Below are 19,508 nucleotides of genomic sequence, written 5' to 3' on the forward strand. Positions count from 1 at the left end.
CCAAGCGCTTGGGATGTGGAGGCAGAAGGATCAGTAGCTCAAGATCATCCTCTGCTGCAGAGCAAGTTCAAGGCCACTTTGCGCTCCGTGATACCCTGTCTCCGAGCCTCCTCTCAAAAGCTTCCTTTGCCTGAGTCCAGCCTTCTCAGCTGGTAGGCAGCAGCCCTCCCTCAGGGGTTCACCACAGATCTTCAAGGTTCTGAACATTTGTGCTCCCTACTTACTTTTGTCCCCTATGGAAGGATGACTGAGAAACTACTAAGAGGTCACTGGCACCGCCAGTAACTTTTCCAACCTTATTTGCCTGCCCTGGAGCCCCTGGAGCAGGAAGGTGCAGGTCCTTCCCTTACAAAAAGCTGAGGTACTGCAGAGCGAAGTGTGTCGCACAGAACTAGGGACAGATCCGGAGTCTGGGCTTCCTTGTGGGGCCTCCCAGGGCACCTGCCCAAGGCCACCCAGCGCGCCAGTCCAGGCAGCGCCGGTGGAGCGGAGCCGGACCTCCCAGCGGCCGATGGGGGCGGTGACCGCCCGGGGCCTTCCCACGGTTCGGTGGCGCGTCACCGCGGGGGCGAGGGGGCGCCGGGGCGCCCCGGGCTGCGGTGCAGGAAAGGGCCCTGGGAAAGGGCGGTGTCGGCTCCCGAGCCGGGGCGGGGCCGAGGCGGGGCCCAACGACCAACTCCGCGGATCGCAGGGCTGAGACCCCGCATCCAGCTCTCGCCATGAAGCGGCCCAGGGCGCCCAGTGGCTCCGATGGCGAGTCTGACGGACCCATCGACGTGGGTCGGGAGAACGATCTCAGGTAAGACAGGGTGGGGCTGAGGCCATCGGGTGGGGCAGGGGGGGGGTAAGAGAGAGTCCAGCACACTCAGGTGTGCACCGCAGCCCGCAGGTATCAGCCAAGGTGCGGGGGCGTGTGCAGCGTCTCCAGTGTGTCCATAGCACCAGTGCGGCAGACTCCTGGGTACCCTGAACCAGTTAGAACTCAGGACGCTGGGATGCAAGGACGGTTTCGCTGGGGGATATTACGGATCCCTGGGAAGTTTTCCTGCAGACCTTAGGTACCACATTCCATTGCCCATACCCTGACTACGATGGAGACATCTTCGCTTCCCAAATTTTACCCTTCTTTAGGAGCAGTTTTTACATAGACCACAAAAGGATTGGGGGTGTCTTTTTCCCATTGAGGACAGTGGACGCTGGAATTTGGGTTTAGGTGCTGAAGAAGACAGTTAGCCAACTTGCAAGAGCCTAGACTCCAATCTTCAGCGCCCCTTCTACCAAACCACCCAAGGTGCCAGTGTTGTTCCGTGTTTTTGTTAAATTGTCTAATTTCTAACCTGTGGAAGAACAAACTGAACTTGCACAGTTCTTGCTACTTCTCAGCTCTATGACTCCATAAGCTTCAGTTTTCTGACCTGTAAAATGGGTATAAAATAATAAAGCCAACCTCATAGTGCTTTGGAATGGAAGAGCGTCTGCCAAGGGTTTGGCAGTAGCTCACAGTGAATGCTTAGTGTCAGGCCTACACACTGTGAAAGAGACTTCAGGCCTTTGCCACCCTAGCCCACATCTGCCACCAAGTCCCTTTCTTCTTTCCTTTCCTTCCCCTCCCCCCACTTCTCCTTTATTCAATGCTAGGGATCGGATCTAGAGCCTTGTGCATGCTAGCCAAGTACCCTATCACCATGAAGTTTTGAGCCTTCCGTTTCCCTGCCTGAGCCTATTTCCCCATAGGGAAAGGGATGAGAGCGCAAAGAGAAGAGAGAGCTCCTAAAGTAGCTGGTGTCTCCTGGTCTTCTAAACCATGTCTCTGACCACCATATACCTTCCCTGGCACATGTACACACACACATAGAATAATATTTTGTTATGGTTTTTTTTTTTTTAAGAGCTTCTCTGTGTAGCCGTGGCTGTCCTGGAGCTGCCTCTGTGGACCAGACTGACCTCAAACTCAGAGATCCACCTGCCTCTGCCTCCTGAGTGCTGGAATTAACAGAGTGCACAGCTATTTTATTTTTTTCCTTTTTAAAGCAGCTACAGCCAGCCATGGGGACACGTGCCTTTAATCCTAGCACTTAGGGGGCAGAGGCAGGTGGATCTCTATAAGTAGGTAGGGCTACTTTCTAACATAGTGAGACTCTATCTCAAAATAAAACAAAATAAACAAACAAGCAAAGCACAAGGTAGGAGACTAATGGCAATAGATCCCCCCCCTCTCTCTGTCTGTCTGTCTGTCTGTCTGTCTCTCTCTCTCTCTCTCTCTCTCTCTCTCTCTCTGTCTCCCCCCCCCCCCATCTTGCATGTTTGGTGTAGGGGTGTACAATATAGCTCCTTGTGTAAAGCCTTTAAAAATTACTTAGCAGCAACTGCTATTTAGAGAAATCATTCTCAGAAGCTGTGCGTGCTGATAGGGAGGGGCCTAGCGCCACATGGTAACGGAGAACAGAGGATCTCAAATTCAGTGTCATCAGGTCTCCCAGGACCAGAGTGCAAAGCCAATGCCAGAGAGCTGAGGTGCATCAGTCCGGCCCCCATCCTTCTTGAGTATACAGCCTGGGCAGTAACTGCCAAGGGACACAAAGATTCTGAACAGGATGATGGAAGAAGGATCAGAAGAGAGATCAGAGTGTGGCCTTTGAGGGCCCCCCGAGTGGGGAGAGGCCACTCACAGGCAGAGGCGATGAGTTTCCTGATGGTAGCAGCAGTGGGGCTAAGGTGTAAAGGGTCACGACAGGTTCCCCACCCCCCCCACCTCCCCCCGCATATCTTTTTGTCATTTTTAGCAGGAGCCCATTGTTAGAGACTGGTCTAGAAGCCCAGACCTCTCCAAGGAGGGAAGGCCAGCTGGACATCTGGCAGACTGACTTATAGATGCCTCTTTGTAGCACTTTGCAAAGGGCCCTCCCCCCCAGCAGATATAAATGCTTCGATTCAGACACCACTGAACGATGCCTGCTGTGGCCTAGACCCTGCGCTGGGCATCAGAGCCCAGATGTATCCTGCTCGGCTTCTGCCCTCAGGGGGCTCTCAGGGAAGAAGGGCTTCATGTACAAAGAAAGCCAGATAAACAGTGGCAGGGGCCACAGGCTGGGGCAGCCAGACTCTTGGGGTCAGAAGCAGTACACAATCCCTCACAATTGGAGCCATGAGACCAAAGGAGTGCGGTGTTTTCTGATGTCACCAAGGACATCTGCCTCGTGGTAGTAGCATCCCGCTCCATCCTTGGGAACCGCCCCGCCACCCCACCCCACCCCCGCCCCACAGAGCTCTTATGTGAATTTGGCTCCCTGAAGCAGTCTGGATTCACACAAAATAAAGCATCCCCCTTACTCATCTCCAACTATTTCATGAGCATCCACGAGCAACCCCCACATGTCAGCCTGGGAGTCAGGCCTGTGCGTTGTTCCTTTAAGATTCAAGGCACCTGGTAGTCTTTTTTTTTTTTTTTTTTTTTTTTGAGACAGGGTTTCTCTGTGTAGCCTTGACTGTCCTGGACTCACTCTTTAGACTAGGCTGGCCTCGAACTCTCTAACTCACAGAGATCCACCTGCCTCTGCCTCCCAAGTGCTGGGATTAAAGGTGTGTGCCACCACTGCCTGGCTCTTTCTTTCTTTTTATAAAATGAGTGTGTGCAAATATCTGCTTCTGAGGGTGCGGCTGCATCTACATACAGCACATAGCTTCTTGCTTTGACACAAAGTAACTCCTAATAAGTGCTGTCACCTTGTGGGGAGGTGCTACACTCATGAGGCAGCAAGAGTCAATGGAAAAACTAGAAATCTAGAAAAGGCTGCGTTGCTGGGCATGATTCTCAGCTCTGAATCTGTACCATCCCTCCCCCTAAAATGATTGCTTTTCCTTAGGTCTATTGTGCAATGGACCAGACAAATGGATATATGTACTGCTGCCTAGAGCAGTCAGGGCGGGCTGCAAGAGAGACATGGCAGGATGATGCATGTTCGGGATACACTGGCAAGAGCACAGAATTAAAAAGACAGTGGATGTGGGACCGGAGAGCTGGCTCAGCAGTGAGGGTGAGGAGCTCAGGATGAGTCTTCCAGGTTTGACATCCCCAATGGAAGCTCACAAGTGAAACCCAAGTCCCCGAGGATCTGCTGCATAACTCTTGCACAGACATACACGCAGGCAAAAACATCCATACATATGAAGTGATGCTTTTTAATAGAGCGGTAGATGTGACTCTGATCCTGGATCTTCCTCTTATTTGCTGTGTGGCTGCCCATCATTTAGAGCATTGGAACGCTGCCTTTGCTTGATACAAAATGAGTGGAGAAGCGTTCCCAGGTAGAGCTGGGACCAGGGATGTTCAGGGCGGCCAGGCAGGGCCATTTAGAAAGTCACACCACCGCAGCCCTGGAATTCCAGAGGGGGCTGCAGGAGGCCCATGGAGATCCTGGCGCCCACCTTCTCCTTTCTGGATCCGGGAAGATCTGCCTCAACTCTCAGAGAGAGGCTCCCAGCCCTCCTCCCAGTGTCAGGGCCAGCTCCCAGGCTGCGGTGAGCTCTGGCTGGGAGCCTTGAGGATAAGGGGATTGGAGGCCTAGTCAGGCAGACAGGAAGTCAGACTTAAGAAGGAAAAACAATGCTGAATTGGGAGCCAGCAGATAAGCTCCCATGCTGCTCTGCTCTTCAGCAGCTGTGTGGGGTGGGCAAGCCGCTTTGGCCCCTTGAGGTAGGGGTGGGGGTAGGGGTGGGGGTGAGGGGAGGATGAGCAGCCTCATCTGGAAAATGAACTCTTAAAAAACCCAGAGGAGAGAGATGTTTGGCGGTGGTGCCAAGCAAACTGTGAGGTGAGATTTGCCTGGGAAATTTGGAGGAAGGGGCAGGTCACGTTGGGAGAGGGTGGGTATTGACCATGAGACTGGGGAAAGGTGGAACAGTGTGCACTTGGCCCTGAAGCAGGGTGTTGCTGTGTCAACCTCTGACAGATGGTCCCTGAGGAGGGATCAGACTGAGAGGCAATGACGCGCACAAGGCTAACCCAATACCCGGAGAGACTTTATCCTGCCAGCGAAACAAAGGCTGTGTTTCTTATGTACCTTGGCTCTTAGAGCTTGTCCCCAGTGACCCAGGGAAGCTTTGTAAACAAGCTGCCCTACAGATCTCAGGCCCTGGCTCACAGGCTCCTACCTCCCAGGAGCTTTTACAGGCCTCTTAGCAGCTCTGTTTGTCCAGATGTGAGGGCGAGAGATTCCTTTTTCCAGATGTGCCTGGAACAAGCTGTGGGCATGTGCTACCTGCTCTCTCCTGAAGCCACCTTTCTATAAGGTGTTGATGAAAATGGTCCAACCTTGATAACTAACACATAGGCTAAGACTCTCCTGGAAAGCTGTACAGTCCCCATGTCCACAAGGGCCCAGAACGCATAGTTCAGTGGCATCTACATTCTCTGTGACACTAAAAGTAAGGATGGGAGTAAGAAATCCTACCAAGAGATCTGCCATGGCATGGTGGCGCAGGCCTGTAATCCCAGCACTCAGGAGGCAGAGGCAGGCGGATCACTGTGAGTTCGAGGCCAGCCTGGCCTACACAGCAAGTTCAGGACAGACAAGGCAGAGAACCCCTGTCTGGAAAAAAAAAAACAAAAAAAGGAGAAAGAAACAATAAGCCAGCATAAATGCTGTGGATGGAGGAGCCTTGAAAAGTAAATCGAAGGGGACATCTAGCAGACTAGTAATTGTAAAAAAAATTTTTTTTAAATAAATAAGTAAGTAAAAGGGGGCGTGGGGAGGTGCTCTTAAAGAAGGTGACATTTGAGTGACAGTCTGACGGGTGGTTGGAGTTGTTGGGCTTGTGTAGAGGAAGTGAGGAGACAGGCTGGACCAGAGACTTCTAGACCACGGAACACATACGCAAACGCAGCAGAGTTCGCGCATTCACAGACTGGAGCATGCAGAGCCAGAGAAATGGACTCTGAGAGGTGACAGGAACCAGCTGGACCAACCAAAGGATGGATCTAAAAACCACTGAGAAGCCACAGAAGGAATTTAAGATGACTAAGATCAAGTTGGCATCTGAATGACCACCCCGCTGGTCCTGGCAGTAAAAAGGGGTGCATAGGAGGGACCCAAGGGAAAGCGCTTCTTGTTGTAAGCTTGCTGGTGAGAGACAAGAGGACGGTGAAGATCAAGACAAATGAGTGCTGGGGCGGTGGTAGCACACGCCTTTAATGCCAACACTCGCGGAGGCAGAGGCAGAGGCAGGCAGGATCGCTGTGAGTTCGAGGCCAGCCTGGTCTACAAAAGGAGTCCAGGACAGCCAGGGCTACACAGAGAAACCCTGTCTCAAAAAACCAAGACCAAAACAAACAAACAAACAAAAAAGAAGACAGATATGAAACTATCTAGACATGGAATAGGTAGGTTTTTGACTAGTAGGGTGAAGACAAGAGAGGAACCAAAGAAAGTTCCAGAGAACTAGGAGCTGGGGGTGGCTTTTGCTGAGATGGAAAACCTAGGTGGCCGGGAAGCAGGTGCTGGGCAAGCTCATGGGCCCCGGCTGAGATGCTTGTTGGCATCCCAAAATGGCAGGGGAGGCACGTTGCCCAAAATTTGTGGAGCTAAGCATGGATAGGGTCGGGCCCTTGATGCTCTCCAGTAAAAACCTCTGCCTTCAGAGAGGGCGGCTGGAGCAAAAAGCCTTCCCGAGGGAAATCAATTGGGGTGATTATTCTGGTCAAAATCTGGGCAGGAAACTCCTGCAACTATTGGGTTCAAAGCAAACATCCATCTTCCAGCTTGGGCTGCAGAGGAAGGCATGGACACGGGAAGGAAGGATACAGGGATCCGTGCCTTCTGGGAGGCCAGAGCAATGTCCCGGGAGCGTGCGAGAGGAGCCTGTGACCCAGATGCCTCCTCCGCATCGCCCCCCGGCCGCGCCGCGTGGGAGGAGGCGGCAGCTGCGGGCGGGCGGCGGCGCTCCGGCCCGTGGGAAGCGGCGGCATCTGCGCTTTCCACGCTCCTTCCCAGCGGCTAGCTCTGAAATTCAACCCTCCGGGCCCGGCCCGGCCGCCGCTGGCCCGCGCCCTCAGTCAGCCCGCCCCCAGGATCGGGTTGCAGGGCCCCCGGGAGGGAGCATCTCGGTTCGTGGTTCCCCCGACGGCCTGCTGCCCACGGGGGCAAGGGCTAGACGGAGCTACCAACGGCCACCAGAGGCTAACAGGCCGGAAGCTGGGAGAGCACAGAGGACTTTAGCCCTGGAGAAATGGGTCTCCGGGGAGAAAGGGAGAGCAGGCAACCCCTCCTCATGCTTGCCCCTCGCCCCTTTCTGGCCTTGGAGAACGTGGCCACCTGGGAGCCCCGCCCTCTATGCACCCCCAGTCTTGGCCCGCTGCCAGCTGGGGCCTCCCAGGTCAGCCTAGGCCAGAGAGATGATCCCCTGGCTTTGAGAAACTAGCCTTTCTCTTCCTCCGCAGCCAGATGGCCAGGCCGCTGACCACCCCCAGCCCTTCACAGATGCAAGCCCGGAAGAAGCGCAGAGGGGTGAGTGACCAACAGCCTTTGGGAAGCCCAGGCATGGTGTGTACCGAATCCCAAGAGGCCTTGCCCCACCATTCCAGCCGAGTGGACAGGTTCAAACCCAAGCTCTGCCAGTTGTGATGCTGGAGGCTGGGTGTGCCACCTCCCATCCGATGCCTTGATTCTTCCTCTGAGTGGCAGGTAGCACCTACCTCAAAAGACCCATTTGTTGTTTGTTTTTCAACAACAAATAGCTGAGAATGCCCCCTGAATTTGTAATCCTGCTGTCTCCACCTCCCAAGTTGCTGGGGTAACAGGCACGCATCACTGGTTTTTGCAGCATTGAGGATTGAGTTCAGGGCAAGCGTTAAACTCTGAGCAGCACCTGACAAGAGGCCAGCGATACTTTCGTTGTAGTCTCCGCTCTCCTTATTTTTTTTCTCTAAACCCAGAACTTTCTTTTCCTCTGCCTGTGTTGAGCAGGGAGGTGTGCAGAGGGCTGCTCCCTGCTAACCGCTTTCTGTCTTATCTCAACCCACTTTTTCCTGGGGACCCAACCAGAGCCAGCCACTCACTCACTCACTGGGAGACTTAAGCAAACTGGTTTTTTTTTTTCTCCAACTTCATACTCTGACGGATTCTCATTTCTGCCCAGCTCTGAGGATTCTGCTGCCAGAATTGTAGGCGAGACAGTGGTAGGGTGAAGGAAGGCCTGTGTGACTGAAGAGCGCGAGACCCAGAATTCTTCAGGTGGCCTCATGATTCCATAGCTGACCCAGCAGAGTCCTCCAGGTCTACACCAGTGCTGTGTAGGCTGTGTCTGATGGGCACTGTCCTACAGCCTAGTACAGGAGGCCTGAGCACTTGTCCCAGCGCTAAGCTCTAACTATGAGACATTAATCAAATTATTGTCATTCAGAACTCTCATTCTTGTCCTTCATAATAAAGGATAGATTTAGTGCCTAGAAAAAGAATATCTTGAGGGGAAATATGAGTCAGTATCCACGAGGGCATACTGGAAAAAATGTGATAAAATGCCTACAGGGAACATCCTTTAAAAAAAAAAAAAAAGATATATTTATTTGGGCCGGGCATGGTGGCACATGCCTTTGATCCCAGCACTTGGGAGGCAGATAGCTGTGAGTTCAAGGCCAGCCTGGCCTACAAAGTGAGTCTAGGACAGCCAAGGCTACACAGAGAAACCCTGTCTTGAAAAGAAAAAAAAAAAGATATGTTTATTATGTATATAGTGTTCTGGCTGCATGTACACCTGAAGGCCAGAAGAGGGCATCAGATCACATTAGATGGTTGTGAGCCACCACGTGGTTGCTGGAAATTGAACTCAGGACCTCTGGAAGAGCAGTCAGTGCCCTTAACCTCTGAGCCATCTCTCCAGCCCTATTTTTTATTTTATGTGCATTGGTGTTTTGCCTGTATGTGTGTGTGTGTGATGGTGTCAGATCCCCTGGAATTAGAGTTGCAGACAGTTGTGAGCTGCCACGTAGGCGCTGGGAATTGAACCTGGGTCCTCTGGAAGAGTAGCCAGTGCTCTTAACCACTGAGCCATCTCTCCAGCCCCCTACAGGGAACTTCTTTTTTTTTTTTTTTTTTCAGATCATAGAGAAACGACGCCGAGACCGCATCAACAGCAGCCTTTCTGAATTGCGACGACTGGTCCCCACTGCCTTTGAGAAACAGGTATGTGACGTTGCTGATTGTGTCAGAGGAACTACCAAGTGGTCAGAAAGCAGGGTGTGGCTCTCATGGCATCGCCTACTGCCTGTGGGGCTATGATCCTTTATAAATAGCTGCCCCTGGGGTGTGGGAAGACGGCACAGAGGGTATGGAGAACTTGTTTAAGATCTGAGTTCAAATCCGCAGCAGCTACGTAAAAACTGGACATGGCTGTGCACACCTACAGCAGCAGCAGCGGGAGGCGAAGACAGGCAGTTTAGGAGCTGAAACAGTGTCCAGTCTGGACACTGTTATTATTCAAGGAGGGAAATGACACCAGCAAGCTGTCCTCTGACTTCATACACACACACACACACACACACACACACACACACACACACACACACAATTTATTTATTTATTTATTTATTTATTTAGGTTTTTCGAGACACAATTTCTCTGTTTTAACCTTGGCTGTCCTGGACTCACTTTGTAAACCAGGCCGGCCTCAAACTCACAGCGATCTGTTTGCCTCTGCCTCCCGAGTGCTGGGATTAAAGGAGTGCACCACCACGCCCGGCTACAATTAATTTTTTTAATGTGGGGCTGAAGAGACGATCCAGCAGTTTAAAGCATGTGCTGCTCTCCAGAGAAGGAAAGTTCAGTTCCCAGCCAGCAGCTCACTACTACATATAACTCCAACTCCAGGAGATCTGACGATGGCGTCTAGCCTCTGCAGGCATCTGTCGACACGTAGACATACATCCACACACATCCACACACTACATAGAAACAACAAAAATGTAAGAAAAAAAATGAAGCAATGGAGAATGATACTCTACATTATCTCCTGACCTCCACATGTGTGCACATGGACATCCCACATACACACACACACATGCACATATACAAGGTGTGCATAGGCCACACACCTGTGCACACACATAAACAAATATGTTTAATTATCACTGTCCAGGGGACAGGGGAATGGACGATTGTGCTTAGCAAGGTGTCTCTGATATGGTGGCTTTATAACTTGCATTCCTTTGGAGTAAATCCTGAAAGTGGCCCTGCAAGGCACGGGGTTATTCTGCATATTGCACAGGTGAGGAGAGTGAAGGACAGAGAGGCCGTGAAATGTCTATGGACTACGTTACACAGGTCACACCGCCTTTAAAGGTAGTGACTATCTGAGCAGAAACAGAGCACGTGACTGTATCACGTGTCCCCTGACATTTCCAGAGCTCTTTGAAAGTAAAACAGGCCACTCAGAGTGAGCACGTGCCGTTGAACATGGCTTGGGGGGCAGAGGCAGAGACTACAGTGGAGAGAGAAATGGTTGAATCAGGCTGGCCCAAAGATGCTTGTCCTATGCTCAATGCTCAGGTCACAATCATCTGCCTTCCCTTAGGCCAGTAAGCACAAGCCAGCCATCTCACTGGTGCTCACTGAAACCTTCTCAGAACCAGCCATGAACTAGACTTGGTCTCTGTGTTTAAGGGACTGGCATGGAGCCTTGGACCCTTCCCAGGGGAGCCAAGATTCCCTGGGGATTTAGGGAAACACTTCCCAAGAGAGAACAGAGGAAGGGCAAATACTTGGAGCTTAGAGGATGTGTCTGAGGAAACAGAAGTTGGGTTCCCGGGAGAGCAGGTCTGCCGGGCAGGTTGAGTCCGGTGATGGCGGACCAGGCCTTGGAGGTAGATGAACGTTTCCGGGAAGAACAAACAGAATCAGGAGAGAGGAGGGCCAAGGTTCACTGGGAGCCTTTCAGGAGACAGGCTCCCCAAGAGGCTAGGTGAAGAGAGGCTACAGGAGATGAGGTCTCAATGAAGGCTGTCAAGTTTGGGGAGGAGCTTTATGACGGCAGCCAAGGTCTGCCCAAGTGGTCAGGAACTCGGAGGAAACAGGAAACAGAGGCAGTGAGTGCTGATGGGGCCAGGAGGGTGGTGGGCAACAGCCATGGATTGCAGGTTGCAGCCTCTGCCTTTTCTACCCACAGGGCTCCTCCAAGCTGGAGAAAGCCGAGGTCTTGCAGATGACGGTGGATCACTTGAAGATGCTCCATGCCGCTGGTGGCACAGGTACCTCTGTTCTGCTCTCTTGGGAGTTACACTGCAAGTCCTTCAAAACTGGGCCCTAGGGACCAAAAGGGTGAACTCAGACTGGTGAATGAAGCAGGTTGTCATTGCCTTCTGCCTCGGAGTCTGTAGAAGGACTGAAGTAAACTGTTGTTTGTTTTGAGCAAAGTGTTTCACGCTGTAGCCCCAGCTGACGTCAGATTCACAAATCCTCCTTTGTCAGCCTCTACAGTTCAGAAATTACAGGCATGAGCCACCACACCCAATGATCTTTCTTCTTGCATTGTCTCCCTCACTACTTCCTGTGTCTCCCTTTATTCTAGCACTTTCCACAGTCTGGAGAGGATTGTTCTATTTAACAGGCTTCCAGAAGCTGCACCAGCAAGACCTGGCTAACGGGTAGCTTGGATAAGCAAAGTCTCACTAGAGCCCCCGTCTTCGGCTAATCTGAACCTAAGGAGGAGCCGCCTGAGATTTTTTTTTTAGCCACAGATATCTTGTTAGTGTGTCTACCCACTGGCCTAAGCTCTGGGCTGCTGCTGTATCCTCAGCAGTGCTGGGAGGCAGGCTCACAGCACATGGTAGATTATAGAAAGATATAAGCTACTCCATCATTTTAAGTTAGTGCCTTCCATTAAAATTGTGGCACGCCTGTGACTTTTACAAGACTTCCAGGTGAGCTGGGCGGCGGCAGTACACAGCTCTAATCCCAGCACAGAGGAGGCAGGAGCAGGAGCATCTCTGAGTCCGAGGCCAGCCTGGTCTACAAAGTGAGTTCAGGACAGCCAAGGCTACACAGAGAAACCCTGTCTCGAAAAACAAAAACAGAGTGAGTTCCAGGACAGCCAGAGAAACCCTGTCTCAACAATAATAACAAAATAAACAAAGTGCTTCCAGGTGAATGGATAATTGTCTCAAAGCTTCTCGGTGTGTTTGGGGACTTCGAGATTTGGTGACCTCCCAAAGCCTTCACATTCCACAGGCCTTAGCCACAAAGACTCAAATCCAAAGAGCAGGTTCGGCATCTGGAGGGGAGATGTGGCATTGCAAGTGGTCCAGTTTGGTGATGCTCAGCAGTAGCACCCGGGTGCAGGCAGCATTGCAGGCTTTCCTTGGGAGAGAATCAGTCTGCATTAGATTGTAGGAATTTGCAAATTTAGCAGACCTACCCAATAACTTTAATGCAGAAGTTCCTTTTGAGAAGTCTGTCCCGTGGGCTAGAAAGATGCCTTAGAGTTTAAGAGCACTGTCTGCTCTTCCAGAAGTCCTGAGTTCAATTCTCAGCAACCACATGGTGGCTCACAACCATCTATAATGAGATCTGGTGCCCTCTTCTGGAGTGCAGGTGTATATATGCAGGCAAAACACTGTATGTAAAATAAAAATTTTTTTTTTCCGAGACAGGGTTTCTCTGTGTAGCTTTGGCTGTCCTGGACTCACTCTGTAGACCAGGCTGGCCTTGAACTCACAGAGATCCACCTGCCTCTGCCTCCCGAGTACTGGGAGGTGTGCACCACCACCACCCGGCTAAATAAATAAATCTTAAAACAAAACAAAACAACAAAAAAGAAAGAAAGAAAGCAAAGAAGGAAGGAAGGAAAGTCTGGCCAGGGAACACATCCCTAACAGTGGCATCTAGTAGGGAAATGCTTCAAATGATATCCGTGGTTATCCTATTAAAAGGAAAATAGCGATTACATGTGGGCAGCGCTGTAAAATACATTCACTTATCTCACCTCCTTCTCACAAGAACCAGGAAGGAGGGGGGAAGGGGAGGGCTGTCCTCCCCACTCTGGCTCAGGCTGGTTCTGCTGTTTCTTAACTCCGTGTCTTGAGACAACTGGTTCATCTGCTCCTGGGTGTCTTCAGCTATAAAGTGGGTATGGGGTAGGAGAGTGTTTATAAGTAACAAATTAGACACTGCAGTGAGGCATGTAATAAGAACTCAGCAGACATCTGTTTAAAAGGAACAGCCCAGCCGGGCATAGCGAGGTGTGCGTGTCATCACAGCTCTCCGGAAGAGGAGGAGACAGGAGGACCAGGAATTGCAAGCTGGTCGTAGGCTGTGAGTCCCAGGCCGGTCTGGACCACATGAGTCATTATCTAAAAATTAACTAATTAATTAAGTAAGTAATTAAAAGTGTCTGGGGATGCTGTATAAACCAGGTATGATGGCACAGGCCTGCAATTCCAGTACTTGGAGTTTGGAGACAAGAGCATCAGAAGTTCAAAGTTCAGCCTCATGGTGAGCGGAAGGTCAGCCTGGACCACATTAGACCCGGGTCTCAAAGAATATAGAGAAATAAATGTTTAAGCCAGGCGTGGTGGCGCACACCTTTAATCCCAGCAGTTCTGGAGGCAGAGGCATGCGGATCGCTGTGAGTTCAAGGCCAGCCTAGTCTACAAAGTGAGTCCAGGACAGCCAAGGCTACACAGAGAAACCCTATCTCGAAAATCAAAAAAAAAAAAAAAAAAAAAAAAAAGGAAAAATAAATAAATAAAAGTTTAAAATGAAAGAGTACAGCCAACACAAAGAGATGAGGAGATCACACATCACAGAGCAGAGCAAGGCACAGCCCCAAACTGCTGCGCTGTTCTGCCCCCTCAGAGGGGCCCCAGCCACAAACCAATGATGAGATACTTGCTACCACAGTCAGGAGCCAGTACGGGCAACTCTTTCTCTGTGCAGAAGGTGGTGGGGAAAGGGTCAGGTGTGTAGAGGCAGCAGAGACTCTGATGCCTGTGTGGACAGCCCACCCGGCCCTCCCGTCGGTGACATCAAGCCTAGAGAGACCCCTTGCCTGCAGGGGGGTGAGGTGGGGGGAGTGGGGGGGCCCAGTACATCGCAAACTGTTTTCCAGAGCTGGAGGATGAGCTGATGCCGGGGCTGCTGGGCCAGTGGCATAAGTGGTAGCTAACTTTCCATTCAGGGAATGTTATTTTATTTCACCCTCTCTCCTCACTGCATCGGCTTCTGTTCCTCCCTCATTTTCAGCCTAAGGAAACTGAGGCTAAGGTAGGCTGACCCATGGTCAGGTAGCCAGCTTAAGTGGCAGATCTGGGATTTGAGCCCAGCTCTGGTGGCTTCTAGAGACCCCACCACCACGTAATTGTGCCTTCTCCGAGTGGCCTTCTACTCTAATGGCTGCTGTCGGTCTCTCTTCTCCCTCAGACCTGCCTCCTTTCAGCAGGCAAGGCTATTCTTAATCTTCTGTGTTCGCAGTCTTTTCCCAGGAGTCCACTTAGTGAAATCATTGCTGGCCGCAAGGTTTTCTTCACATTAATCATGAAGTGTGAAGAAAATACATTTTGTGATGCAGTGTGGTTTCTAGTGTTTTGTTTTTGTTTTTGTTTTTGTTTTTTTTTTTTTTTTGGTTTTTTGAGACAGGGTTTCTTTGTGTATCCTTGGCTGTCCTGGACTCACTTTGTAGACCAGGCTGGCCTCGAACTCAGAGATCCACCTGCCTCTGCCTCCCGGGTGCTGGGATTAAAGGCATGTGTCACCGTGCCTGGCTCTAGTGCTTTTTTTAACGACTGGGACTCAGAAGAGACAAGTCCAAAATCACTGGGTCATTGCAGGCTACATAGGCAGGGCAGGTCACATAGGGTATTGTCCCCCAGGCTCTGTGCTTTTCCCCCTAGCATGCCCTCATGGCCCCTTACTGTTTACTTTACAGGGTTCTTTGATGCCCGAGCCCTGGCTGTTGACTTCCGGAGCATTGGTTTTCGGGAATGCCTCACTGAGGTCATCAGGTACCTGGGGGTCCTGGAAGGATCCAGCAGCCACGCAGACCCTGTCCGGACTCGCCTTCTCTCTCACCTCAACAGCTATGCCGCTGAGATGGAACCCTCACCCACACCCACTGGTGCCCTGGCCTTCCCTGTGTGGCCCTGGTCCTTCCTCCATAGCTGTCCAGGGTTGCCTTCCCTGAGCAGCCAGCTCGCCATTCTGGGAAGAGTGCCCGGCCCTGTGCTCCCCAACGTCTCCTCTCCCACTTACCCCATCTCAGCCCTCCGGTCCGCCCCAGTGCACAGAGCTGCCGGTGCCATCCTGCCGGCCCGGCGGAATCTGTTGCCCAGTCGAGGGGCCACTTCCACCCAGAGAGCCCATCCTCCTGAGAGGCCAGCTGCCCCTCCACTCACAGCCCTTGGTGTCAGGGCTGCCAGGAGCAACCACATAGTCCCCGTCCTGACATCTTCCTCCCCAACAGCTCCTGGCGTTGGGAAATCTGATGACAGTGTGTCTGGTTCCGTCTCCAGTTCATCCCCTTTGGGGCCAACTGGGAGGCCTGCAGGAGCAGTGCTTTACCATTCCTGGGTCTCTGAAATCACTGAAATCGGGGCTTTCTGAGGAGCACCCCACAATCATCTAGGAATGAGGAAGGATCTTTTTTTTTTCCCCTCCCAGGAGCTCTGAAAACGATGCCACCTTTTCTGTTTTGTTTTCTAGAATGGCTTCTTTGCAAAGGCAGCTCTCCTCACCCATCCGGGCCCCCCTCTCACCATCCTCGCCGCCAACCCTGCTGCCCACCTGGCTCCTTTGCAGCCTTTTCAGAGCTCAAAGCCTTAGCCTCACTTCCTACTGGCACAGATGAGTTATGTGGTGCCTAGTGACCCCACCCCCACCCCACCCCTGTCCCACCCCCACCCCCACCACCACCCCACCCCAGGCACTGTGGACCTAGTACACACGTACTTTGTGTCTGGGATTGAGGCTTTAACGTAAAGGATTCCATAGCCAGAGGCAGGCTGCCCCCATGAAGAGGTTAGACCCTCAGTCAGGAGGACTAAGTGGCATTCAGCCGTCCCAGGCCAACGGGATGGAATGTACTGTCTCCTCCACTTCCTGAAGACAGAACCGAAGCGGGGGCTACTGAGAAGTCTCTGTTGCCCACCCCATAACAGTGAAACACAGGACAGATCTGTTCTCCAGTGCATTGAAGGCCTGCAGCTACCGTCATCTCAGCTCCAGACACCCACATGACCACCCACTGGCTTGACGTGCCAGGCCAGGAGGATGCTCCACAGCAGTAAAGTTCTGTGGTAGGGAAACCCTGACCACCAGGTTTCCACAGTCCTTCAAACAGGAGCCAGGGCTCAGAGCAATGGGAGAGCCCACACACACACACACACCCCGTTCCCTGTCTCTCGGGTACCATGCTCCAAGACTATGGCCCTTCCCACAGGGTTCCCAGTGTGGAGGACCTGTGGCCCTGACGGGGACACCCCTCAAGAGGCATTCTCTTGGGATTCAGTACAAAACATCTGAGCTGCCTGGTTTGTGTCCGGCTCTCAGAGCCCAGACTCCTGCCACAGCCAAGGGCTGTCAGGCTGGATAAAAATAACTTGGAGGAGGCGGGTGGAGAACAATCGGAGGCGGCTGGGCTCTTCAAGGTCATGCAGTGGGTTGAGGGCCTGAGAGCCTGCTCACCCAGACTTCACACAGCTGGCTCTGCTCAGAGAGCCTCTCACTCCCCAGCCCCGCCTCGGGCCACTTGCCTCTAATGGGAATAAACGGCCAGTGGAACAGCAGAGACTGAGCTAACATTTAGTGGACAGTGTGTGGAAACGTATCTGTCCTCTTTGGTGGACACCTGCTCCCCCATCCCAGTGTCCCTGAAGGCTACCCAACATGACATCTGGAAGCACCCTGGTCAATCCCTGCCAAAGCCACACCTGGGGGGGGGCAGGACCCAGAACTAGCTTTTGACTGCTGCTGGGGCCGCGCTGATCAGGAAATACTTTCAAGGTCACCCTGGAAAGGGCCTGCTTCTCCCGTTTCCCCAGAGCTGTAGGAAGGAGCCTGTGGGCACAAAATTAGAGTTTGCCAAAGCCCTAGAGTGAAAGGGTCAGTTCAGAAAAGTGGAACAGAGGGCAGAGGTCACCTGAGTGACCCAGAAAGCGCTTGTGACTAGGTCACGATGAGAGAAAAGACTCCCTTCACTCCTTAATGAAAGCAAGGGTTATTTTGTTTGGTTGGCTTTGTTTTCTAAGACAGGGTTTCTCTGTGCAGCCTTGGTTATCCTGGACTCGCTTTGTAGACCAGGCTGGCCTCGAACTCACAAAGATCCACCTGCCTCTGCCTCCTGGAACGCTGGGATTAAAGGCATATACCACACTCGCCAAAAGCAAGTTCTTTAATATTGCAGCTGTGTGAGACCCATCTGAGGGCATCTCTGTGGAGTGCATCACCAGCCTACTGAGGGAGACAGACACAGGGACAGCAGGACAGTCCCGCAGACTCCCGAGAGTGGGGCAAGGAGGTAATAGAAGTCCCCAGGTATTAGGGTACACTGCAGGCCTGTAGTTTGGCCATCTCCTAGCCAGGGGTTGAGGGTCCACTCGCAGCCTTGCTGTGGGAAGCGCATTTCCATGCCGCAGGTACTCGAACTGCAGAGCACTCTGTTGACACCATGGAAACCTGCCAGAAGTGGCTGAACCCTTTGAGCATCCATCCTAACTAGCCTTAAGTCCATTCTCCCAGGAGACTGGGCAGATGACACCTCCACCCAGCCGAGAACTCAAGTCCCCTGTCTGTAGTCCCAAGCCTTCCTGGTGGCCTCCAACACTCTCATCCCACCACAGGGTGTTGCAGACAAGCAACAAAGATGTTGACTTCTGGAAACTTCCTCCAAATTTTACTTCCTAAGTATTTCTGGAGACTCTGAACCCGTAGCTCCAGGTTTGGTAATGTCCCCTCATCCCTAGGTTATTGCCCCCCCCCCCAGCTGTCTTGCTTTGCTCTGGCTATGCCATCAGTTCTCAACAGCCACTGCAGGGAGTGTGGCCTGTGCAGGGCACATCATATCAACCCAGCCTGAAACCTACACACCCGCAACACCCTGTTACTCTGAGGATAAAAATCGGAGCACTTTTTTTTAAAACCCTCACCTGACTCCTAGCATTATTTCTTGCTGGCCCCAGACCTGTTCAGTGCTGATGCTACAACTGGCCTGTTCTCATATGCCCAGCAATCTCATCGTAGAGCTTGGTATATGAGGTCCCCAAGGTGCCCCTCCCTTCCCTCGCATGGCCTACTTCAGCTCCTTGGGTCTTGTCTTCCATTGTCACCTCCTCCTAGAGTGCCTTCGTGTAAAAAAAGCCCCTTTGTTCCCCTTCCTGAAGAGTGGGCCGATGCATACCTCCTTATGTGTTTACTTGGTTTGGGTGTATATATTCCCCACTGGACCTTAAGTTCCATGAGGCCAGGGGCCACGCCTGGCCTGTGCTGCCATCTGTACTCTGCACCCAGCACAGTGCAGGCTCATCCTAACTGTCCTATGAACTTTCGCTGAACAGCAAGATCAAGGAGGTGAGAAGGCTGCTGGTTTCCTGCCCACGGCTGGCACAGACCCCACTTGGTGGGGTAGGGGGTGGATTTCACCTCCCACTCCTGCTGGCTGACTTTGAGAGGAGACAGGAGAGCTAGGGCCAAAGGACTAGGGGTTCTGGCAGAACGGTCAGAAGGCCCTGGTCAGAGGAGATGCAAGCGTGTTGGCCCTGGAGTACACGCCGAGAGCGGAGCCTGCCAGCCGGTTTGTTCTTCACTCTTGGCCCGGCTCCTTAAACGCATCCAGCTCCCAACAAATCCAGCATTCATGGAGAGCTGCTCTGTGCCAGCCAGGCCCGGCAGAGCCAAAGGTAACAAACACACGGTCACTCAGAGGGCAGCATATCCTCTGCCTGGGTAACGTGGGCATGAGGTGAATCTCTGGGGAAAGCTGAGGGCTACAGAAGGGGCTGGGCGTGTCTGGCAAGGTAGGATTGTGGGAGGGGCCCTGGAAGGAAGCCCTGCTGGAGGAAGGCCAGGGGACTCCCTTACAGAGATCCGGAGGCTCACCCAGGGAGCTACAGAAGCAAGCTGTGAGCTAGCCTGAGCTCTGAGACTAAGCTTCCTCATTGTGCGCTTGTCAGTGAGAACTCGTTTTCTTCAAGGTCTTTGTCCTTCTTAATGTTTTCAACTGTAAAATGGCTATGAAGTGTACTGGCTACTCACATGCCCATATACGGATAAATAAAAATGTAATAAATTTTAAGGTAAAACAACTTGATGCCACTGAGCTTGGTTGCAGGTGTTTTCTTATCTATTTATTTATTATGTGTACAGTATTCTGCCTGCACACCAGAAGAGGGCACCAGATCTCATTATAGATGGTCGTGAGCCACCATGTGGGAATTGAACTCAGGACCTTTGGAAGAACAGCCAGTGCTCTTAACCTCTGAGCCATCTCTCCAGCCCTGAACCTCGTTTTCTTACAGCCCACAGCCAGTGTGC

At 52.2% G+C, this 19,508-nt stretch overlaps 1 protein-coding gene across 1 annotated transcript; it reads left to right on the forward strand.

The window, feature by feature from the left end:
• Positions 1 to 581: 581 nt before the first annotated feature.
• On the forward strand, positions 582 to 19,293 carry HEYL (hes related family bHLH transcription factor with YRPW motif like). The gene is made up of 5 exons (XM_084785851.1): positions 582 to 799; positions 7,436 to 7,502; positions 9,093 to 9,176; positions 11,155 to 11,236; positions 14,911 to 19,293. Exons 1-5 carry the CDS (start codon positions 720 to 722, stop codon positions 15,582 to 15,584), a joined length of 987 nt encoding a protein of 328 aa, XP_084641977.1. The 5' UTR covers positions 582 to 719; the 3' UTR covers positions 15,585 to 19,293.
• Positions 19,294 to 19,508: the final 215 nt, after the last annotated feature.

Source organism: Acomys minous, assembly GCF_964271855.1.
Source record: "Acomys minous genome assembly, chromosome: 6".
NCBI lineage: Eukaryota > Metazoa > Chordata > Mammalia > Rodentia > Muridae > Acomys > Acomys minous.

Excerpts from the sequence above, each read along its gene's own strand:
- HEYL (XM_084785851.1), top strand. The coding sequence starts at position 720 with ATGAAGCGGCCCAGGGCGCCCAGTGGCTCCGATGGCGAGTCTGACGGA. Across the intron at positions 800-7,435 it reads GGTCGGGAGAACGATCTCAG|CCAGATGGCCAGGCCGCTGA; the intron begins GTAAGACAGGGT and ends CTTCCTCCGCAG. Across the intron at positions 7,503-9,092 it reads CCCGGAAGAAGCGCAGAGGG|ATCATAGAGAAACGACGCCG; the intron begins GTGAGTGACCAA and ends TTTTTTTTTCAG.